The 8966-nt window shown below is 45.7% G+C and overlaps 1 protein-coding gene across 9 annotated transcripts in view; it reads right to left on the reverse strand.

The window, feature by feature from the left end:
• SNX14 (sorting nexin 14) overlaps nt 1-8345 on the reverse strand; it is an 83753-nt gene extending 75408 nt beyond the window's left edge. For 4 of the 9 annotated variants that reach the window (XM_038393776.2, XM_038393775.2, XM_043510623.1 and 1 more), the window contains exons 1-5: nt 8072-8340; nt 5717-5837; nt 4857-4933; nt 4674-4752; nt 413-456 (exon numbers count right to left, since the gene is read on the reverse strand). In XM_038393776.2, the coding sequence (XP_038249704.1) occupies nt 413-456; nt 4674-4752; nt 4857-4933; nt 5717-5837; nt 8072-8217 (467 nt within the window). In that variant the 5' untranslated portion in view covers nt 8218-8340. Of the gene's footprint in view, nt 1-412; nt 457-4673; nt 4753-4856; nt 4934-5716; nt 5838-8071 lie in introns of all 9 variants that reach the window. The other 5 variants (XM_038393774.2, XM_043510622.1, XM_038393779.2 and 2 more) reach the window with 4 other exon arrangements.
• Nucleotides 8346-8966: the final 621 nt, after the last annotated feature.

Consider the following 8966-nt stretch of genomic DNA (forward strand, 5'->3'; position numbering starts at 1 on the left):
TGTTCTCTGTGTGTGTATATCAGTCTCCCCTCTGTTTTTTCCACCAAATGCATCCGATGAAGTGAGCTGTAGCTCACGAAAGCTTATGCTCTAATAAATTTGTTAGTCTCTAAGGTGCCACAAGTACTCCTTTTCTTTTAGAGTTTTTATAGTTTCAATACAAATTTCACAAAAATTTTTGTAATATTTAAAAATTTAGAACAAATTGATCCACTCTACTTAACTAATAAGATATAAAACAAACTAAGGTGATAACCCTGTTATATTGAGAAAGTAAAAAAAAAGTCTTTGTATTTTATTATTTTTAACACAAAAACTAAATATGTATTTTGTAAAGGACTGTTCCCACTATACTGTTTTGAATGAGGGTTCATTATTAGAAGAAAAAGTAATATTTGTGGAAAACTCATACCTGTACCATGGATAAACAAAATTTTCCAGCACCAGTTCAAGCACCTGTGTAGAACAAAGAATCACATTACAAAATAAGGGATCTATTTATTCTACATGTTCGAAGAACTGAAAGAAAAAAAAATACACAAACATCTTTTCTAACCTCACTCAATGTGTACATTATAACTCTAAAACAACAAGAGATTAAAAATGGAGAAACAAAATGCATTGGCTAGAAAAGAATATGTTAAAAAAAAAAGGGAAAACATCTAGAGGAAAGGAGAAGAGGAACATATTTCTAAGCAAACACAGTAAGGCTGAAAGCCATACAGCCAAATACTCTATGTAGGACAAACTTTCTGGGGGCCTCCAAAGAAGGGACCAAGGCTGCCAGGAAGAGGAACTATGAGAGTATAGGTCTAGGGATGAAGCACTCAATAGCAAGCCAGAACAGTGAGTGAGGATCGACTGAAAGAAAGCGAGACCTTGGAAAGTTAATGTGCAACCTGTAAGAGGGGAGTCTTAGAAAGCAGTGATCGGATGGCCATAATATTTGTCTCTGAGAAGAGGAATTGATCCCAGGTGATAGAGAACATACCCTGCCATGCTGCTGCGTTCTGGATTGCCTCAAGGGCCCAGTCTGACAATGCTAGACAATATGATGGCTTATAGGGTGCTTGTCAATCAAACTGATGGAGGGATGAATTGGACTGACAGGTGAAAGAACCATCCCTCCCCTCCTGCCCAAGAAAGTAAAACATTGTCCCTTAGGTCTTCTCTTTAACAACATGGAACCAAGAATTTAAAAAAAAACAAACAAAAAAAAAAAACAAAGAACTAATGATAAATTTATAATGATAGGAGTTCTGAACCAGGAACACCATTATCTTTTGTGATGCTGGCTACAGACATCTCTAATCAGCTCTCTTTCACAATGACACATGGGCATGGTTTATGCCACAAAGTGTCTCACAAGTGCATTGATTAAGAGGTAAGTAAACCTACACTGTAAATATATTATTGGTAGATAATTCAAGTAAGTAATTTTTCAAATCAGTTTCATTTTATGCAACTTGTGACATTTAAAACTATATTACACAGCACATCTTGAACTCAGCCCAAGATGAATTGGACAACAGAACACAGATTTCATGCAATTTAGATGAGTTGCAGCATCATTCTATAACCCAGAATTTGCAATAGAAACATGGAGAATCATGCCCCACTCCAGCACCAAGTCTTCTCCATTCCATCTTCTTTCAAGCTTAACTGGAGTAGTGAGGGCTGTAATACAGTTTCATGATTCTCTAAGGAACGTGGCTGTAGTATTGCCATACAAACAGCAACTCTGAATACCATACACCACCATCCTCCAGGATATTCTCACTGCACTTATTTCCAAAAAGATGTACTTCTTAATAAAGGTTCTACATATGTTAATCTCTTGATGGGATTGAACTACAAGTACTAATATGTTTGCTAATCAGAGCTCTTCAACTCATTCTGCTCTCAAGATACACATTGTGCATTGTCAAGATGCTGTAAAAAAGTCAGCTATTGCATAAGAAAGTGCAATATTTTATTTTTTTAAATATGCACTCACATTTAGGAAGAAAATAACTCTAGGCGATAGGTAATAAATAAGTTCTTTGGATAATCATGGCACATCTTAATTATTGGTACTATTTAATATTTTAAAGAACCCAAAAACATGCTGGCTCCTTCTCATAAACAAATGCCCCCGTCTTGGGGACCTTAATCTAAATTTAGGTCACAATAGAGTGCATAACAGTATACTGGAAAGAACAATGGATAACAAAGGACAATATATTATTTAGTATTGGTAGTATTGTAATGACAGTCCTGGCCCTACCTTACTCAGTTTAAGTATGCCCTCATTTTCATAAATAAGGCCCTAAGACACTATTGTGATCATCTAGTCTGATTTCCCGTTCCTGTACAACACAGGCCATAGGATTTCCCTGAATTAATTCCTGTTTGAAGTAGAGCATATCTAGATTTTATAATTGCAAGTGATGGAGAATCCACCACAACCCTTGGTAAATTGTTCCAGTGGTTAATTACACTCATTTAAAAATCTGTGCCTTATTTCAAGTCAATTTCTCTAGCTTCAACTTCCAGCCACTGGCTCTTATTATACCTCTGTCTGTTAGATTGAAAACCCTTTTATAATAAAATTTCTGTTCCCCATCTAGGTATTTATAGTCTGTGATCAAGTCACACCTTCACCCTGTGACACTCTATATCTCGGGAGAGCACCCTGCACCCCCATGTTCGTTCTTATGATTGTTTGGTATCCAGTGCAAAGTTTGCCACCTTGGGTGTCTTCAGAAGGCTCATGATACACTGAACATTGTTATAGTAATGTTATGGGTCGTAATTTCATGTATATTGTTATGAGGTTGAAAACGTGTCCTCATGGTTTAAAACAAGCCCAGGAAAATCTCCCCAGGAGCAGAGGGGCAGCTCACACCTCATCAGGGCACGTATGGGACAAACCCAGCCCAGCCTCACAGGAACAAAGGACATTGGCCTAGGCAGCAACAAAGTATCTGTGGGACTCTCGAGCTAGTCACCCCACTTCCCTTGGTCAGTTCAGCACTACGATGAGGTAATGCTCACCTGACTCTGAAGCTGGGGGATGGGGTTAAGAGGAAAGAAAAAACATGATAAAAGGGAGAGACTTTTGCCATGCTCTCTCTCTTCCACCTCCATCTACAGACACCACCACCAAGCAACTGAAGTGCTCATCAAAAGGGGAGAGCCTGGTTGAAGGCCAACCTGTGGTGAAAAATCTAAGTTTGTAAGGCACTGAAAATGTTAAGATCATCTTAGAATGTGTTTTGCTTTTATTTCATTTGACCAAATCTGACTTTTTGTGCTTTGACTTATAATCACTTAAAATCTCTCTTTTATAGTTAATACATTTGTTTGTTTATTCTACCTGAAGCAGTGCATTTGGTTTGAAGCATGTCTGAGACTCCCCATGGGATAACAAGCCTGATACAAATCAATTTATTTGTTAAACTGACAAACTCATATAAGCTTGCAGCGTCCAGTGGGCATAACTGGACACCACAAGACGGAGGCTCCTAGGGTCGTGTCTGGGACCGGAGATATTGGCTAGCGTCATTCAGTTGCACAATCCAAGCAGCGACTGGCCAAAAGTCCTCATTCACATAGCTGCAAGCAGCTCACATGATATAGAGCAGGGGCGGGGCAAACTTTTTGGCCTGAGGGCCACGTCGGGTTTCCAAAATTGTATGGAGGGCCGATTAGGTGAGGCTGTGTCTCCCCAAACAGCCAGGCATGGCCCAGCCCCCACCTCCTATCCGATCCCCCTACTTCTCACCCCCTGACAGCTCCCCTGGGACTTCTGCCCCATCCAACCCCACCCCCGCTCCCTGTCCCCTGACCACCCCCAGACTCCGCACCTCTAATTGCCCCCTGCCGCCCCATCCAACTCCCCCTACTTCCTGACTGTCTCCCCCCAGGACCCCTGCCCCCTTACCACGCTGCCTGGAGAGCCTCTGGCTGGCGGAGCTACAGCCACGCCACCCAGAGCACAGGGTCAGGCTGCAGCTCTGCAACTGCACTGCCCGGCTGCCCAGAGCTGCAGGGGAGGTGGAACAGCAGGGGAGGGGCTGGGGGCGAGTCTCGTGGCCCAGGAGCTCAGGGGCCGGGCAGGAGGGTCCCGTGGGCCAGATGTGGCCCACGGGCCATAGTTTGCCCACCTCTGCTATAGAGGCTGTGCATGAACAGCCCGGGAGTGGGAGTTCTCACAACAGAGCAGGGTAAGGCTGGCTCCCCGAGTCGAGGATTTGAGTGACCTAGCAGATCACCGGTCCAGATAACAGCAGGGGAACATCACACACACTCTGACAAGATAAGCAGATTGAGACTCTCAAGGAGCTCATTATGATGCATGCTTTCCAATCCTTTAATCATTCTCACAGCTTTTCTCTGAACTCTCCAATTTTTCAACATCCTATTTGAATTGTGGACACCAAAATGGGACACAATATTCCAGAAACAGTTGCACCAGTACAAAATACAGAGGTAGTATAATCTCTCTATTCCTCCTTGATTTCATATTTTTTAATACATACAAGAATTGTGATGGACTCACTTCTGATGTCCAAAAGTAATGATGAGTTTTAAGGAGGGATCTGAATGATAAAACGTTAGTTGTTTTGGATTTCAGTGCACTGAAATCATGTCAAATAATTAACATTAACTGACGATTAAATAACAGTTACCTCTGAGAGAGAGGCATCAACCTTGGAAGACACTTGTAAATCCAACCATGGCTGGTAGTTTTCCAGAAGCAATGCAGGTCTGTAAGAAACCAAGAAAAATAATACAACATTTAATACAACTCTCACCCCAAAGTACAAAATGTAACAACAGTTATGATAAGAAATGCCAAATATTTAACTTACCTATGCCTTTTGCATTTGACGTTACCACATACAGCACAGCTGTGACCTTGGGGAAATAGCTCCTGCAGTTCTAATTGCTAAGAAAGAAAAAGTATTTAACAAATTTCAGTTTTTCAAAATCCTCTTTCTCAATGCATTTATGCATTAGCCAATTTGCTTTTACTGTAGGTGATTAAAGTAAAATTAAATTGCACAAAATATCAGATTGCTTCATTTTTTGGGGGTATCTGGGGGTGGTGAATACAAAGATAATTAAGTTAGTAAAGTACCAAATGAAAGCAACTGAATTTAACAAAATAACTTACAGATTAAAACTAACTTATCAACATAAACCATTGTTCTAAATTCAGGAGAAAGGTGATTTGGAATTGATGTTTCTTTCTTTGAAACTTTCAAATTCATGTAAAGCAGGCCGAGTATGGCCAGTAAGTTATATTCTGAATTCATTTTGTCAAAGGAAACGCATCTCTTTTACAAGCATCATGCAGGTTTAGGATTTAAAAAAAAAATGCAACTACAGACGCTCTAAAAGCATTATACAAGCAGCAGTTGAATTGTCAACACTGACGACTGCATATTTCAAGCCTTTAAGTAATAAGGCCCTAATCCTGCAAACACATTTACTTAACTTTACACATGTAAATAGTGTCATTGGGTTCTACCCAAATATTTGCCATATTAGGGCCTTCATTTGCATCTGAAGACTGTTCACTATAGAAAAGTTACAAGTTAATATCAACTGCATTCACCACTGTTAAAGTAACAGAGCATAACATTTTCTAAAATTACTGGTTGTACATATTGCTACAAAATAAATGGAGAAAAATTAAACAAACACTACAAAGAAAAATTTAATTTACCTTTGGTTTATATTTTATTGTAAAAAGAATATTTGGCAAGAGAGAATCTGGTCCTAATGAGCAGTAGAATGTGACAACGCCAGCAACAAATGACCAGAAGATCATTAAAATGTGAAGATACCTTGTAAATAAACAGGAAAAAAAAAAACTGTATGACAAGGTAGACAATACCATATGGTATGTTTACAGCAGAATTTTTCAGAATGACATATGAACCCAAGTATGTCTTTTAGTGACTACTCTACCAGAAATTAACTGAAATACTACACCTAGCTCTATCTCAGGAGTTCTCAAACTGGGAGTCGTAACAGGTCAGGTCAAGAAGTGGTTACATGGGGATTGTGAGCTGTCAGCCTCTGGTGGGTTCGCAGTCAGCCACTGGGAGAGGGGGGATGTTGCACAGAGGCTTGCTATGTGAAAGGGGTCACCAATACAAAAAGTTTGGGAACCACTGCTCTGTGTGTTCATGAAAAGAGTCTGATATCAATAATTGGAGCTGCCAGTTACGTAAATCTAAAGTGAACTCATCCACAGACAGGACTAATAAAACAGTAATACTCATATAGTACTTAACTTCAAAGCATATTACGAATATAACTAATCCCCACAACACCTCTGAAGTGGGTACTGGCCTGCAGGTCTATGTGCAGACTAGACAACATTTCATCTCTTCTTGTTCTGATATTGACTGACAATCCAATAAATTAAATTATTTTACATTTACTTAATAGTATCTTTTAAGCATTAAAATATGACTTTTTAACCCTACTACAATAGATGGCGAGCCTGAATACTAATTTTGTATAGGGACACAGCACTCTCTACCTTCGATGCTCTATGGGAATGATTTACATTTGTGGTTTTTGTTTAAACAAGTATTGAGTTTAGTAACGGATGATGAAATAAGGTTTTAGTCAGTATCATAATGACCTCTTGTAGAGCTGTGCTGGATGTAGCTGATAAATGTTTTTCTGTCCGGGAACTTTGTTAAAATTTAAGAAACCTAAACTAACACTCTCCTCTTAGGGCATGTCTTCACTAGCAACATTAAAGCACTGCTGCGGCAGCACTTTAACGTGGCTGTGTAGTCGCAGCACCAGTGCTGGGAGAGTTTAAAAAACCCCCCACTGTCTAACTGCCACTTTTCAGCACTCAGGGGGTGTTTTTTCACTCCCCTGAGCAAGAAAGTTGCAGTGCTGTAAAGTGGCAGTGTAGACACGGCCATAGTCTCCCAGTAAATCTAGTTTTATCAGCGTTAAGTCTCACACTGAAAATGCCTCAGGGCAAAAAGTATGCATGTGTGCCCTGTACAATACAGAACCAGCACCAGGACTTGATTAAGTCTGTACTCATTTCTTTACAAATAACGATTGCTCATACCATGTACAATTTATGTTTAATGATTTGGGCATGGGGCTGTTGCTATTCTGGATTGCAATGCACACAGAGCAGGGAAACTCTGGAGACCGAGCTCAGAAAGGAGCGTGACCCAAAAAAACTGAGTGAGACTATGCAATCACACGCCGGGAGCACTATAACAACAAACTGATATTGACCGCCAAAGTTATTTATTCACAGCATAGGTCAAGAAGGCGGCTGGCTGACAAGAGTATGAATGGGGATGTGAAGCAAGCGTGGGGTCATGGGAGGGTAAAGGCAGAGGGTGTCGCTTTCTGGCTCCTTTTCTCCCACACGGTTTGGCCCCTCGCCACAACTTTTCCTTGAATTGCTAGCCGCTAATCATTTGCCTCTGGGAGGGAAGAGGACTGAGAGGAGAGGACGCCGTTTAGAGGAGAGGCGGCAAAGTTAAGGGGATAAACTGGACACCATCTGAACTAAGCCCGCATTTTCCCGGCTTCCCAACGTGCCTGGGCTGTGTCAGGGCAGCTGCTCCTGACCGCGGGCACCGGGCCGCACAGGAGCAGCAGACGGAGCTAAGCCCGTGCCTGGGGGAGGGCTGAGTAGTCCCGGCCTCTCCCCGCCCCCAGCAACCGGGATGACAGCGCCACGCAGCTCCTCCGGTGGGGCGCCTATCGCTGTTCCCGGGCGAGCTCCCGTCAGCGCAGCCCGTGGGACAGAGGAAGCCAGTTCCCAACCCGCCGGGCCTGGAGAGCTGCCCCCAGCGCCCCTCCCGGCCCAACGACCCCGCTGCAGGCAAACAGCCCCCACGGGCCCCGGCCAACAAGTAGGGGAGCCCCTGCCCTGCTCCCCCACCCAGGGCCCCGGCCTCCCTTCCAGGCCATCCCCAGCAACGACCGCCCTTAGGTCGCCGCCGCAGCCGCCGGCTGCTGGGGAGGGAGCAGGCGGCCGCAGGGAACAAGCGGGAAGGGCGCGGGCCCAGGCGGCGGCTGTTACCGGTTCAGCAGGAGGGTGGCCGCGCTGAGCCCCAGCAGGATGCAGCAGAACAGCGGGTACTGGCGGCAGACCTCCCGCAGCGCCTCGAGCCCCCGCGCGCGCTGCCTCAGCCGCTCACCCGCCGCGCGCGCCCGCGCCCACCCCATCGCCGCCAGCGGGGGAGGGGGAGGGGCGCGGCGCACCCAGCGCGGAGACCCTCGAACCCACAGGGTAGGGTGGGGAGGGGAGGGGAGGAAGGAGTCGCAGCGCCGCTTCCGCTCTTGGTCATGTGATTCCACCACCACGTGATTGCACTAGCGTGCGTCGCGTCCGTGCCGTGCGTGAAGCTCGGGGCGCCGGCCGGCGCCATGGTGATGGGGGCGTGGCGCTAGGACCCAGCTTCGCTGGAGGCGGATGGCAAAGCTCCGATAACGAGCGTCGAGCCGAAGGGCCCCAGCCCCTGTGTACCCCAAGGGCTGGATGGGCCCTGCGGTCCGGTTGGCTGCGCGACGCCCCGGCCCCACCGCGGGAGACGGGGCAAGGCCAGGGCTGCCCACAAGATGGCTGCGGGGGGGGGGAGGTGGCGGCTCAGCCCGGCGGCGGGGAACCGGATTAGCGCGGGAGAAGCGGCCTGCTCCCCTCGCCAGCCGGGCCGGCCCCGTGGCGATCGTGGCGAGGCCTGGGCCACAGGCCCGGCGCAGGGGGACAAATTCTTCGCGATGGCGCGAAGCAGCGGGAGCGAGGCCGCCGCGGTGGCGGATATCGCTGTGGCGTGCGCGGGGGTCAGGCAGGCGGCCCGGTGGAAACGGGGCTGGGGGAGGAGCCGAGAAAATCGATCCGCTTCCCTTTCTTAGTCGTTCACCCGTCCGTAGCCGCGGGCCACGCGCGGCCAGCCCAACAAGCCTGTACCGGCTGT

This window comes from Dermochelys coriacea, chromosome 3, assembly GCF_009764565.3.
Source record: "Dermochelys coriacea isolate rDerCor1 chromosome 3, rDerCor1.pri.v4, whole genome shotgun sequence".
Taxonomy (NCBI): domain Eukaryota; kingdom Metazoa; phylum Chordata; order Testudines; family Dermochelyidae; genus Dermochelys; species Dermochelys coriacea.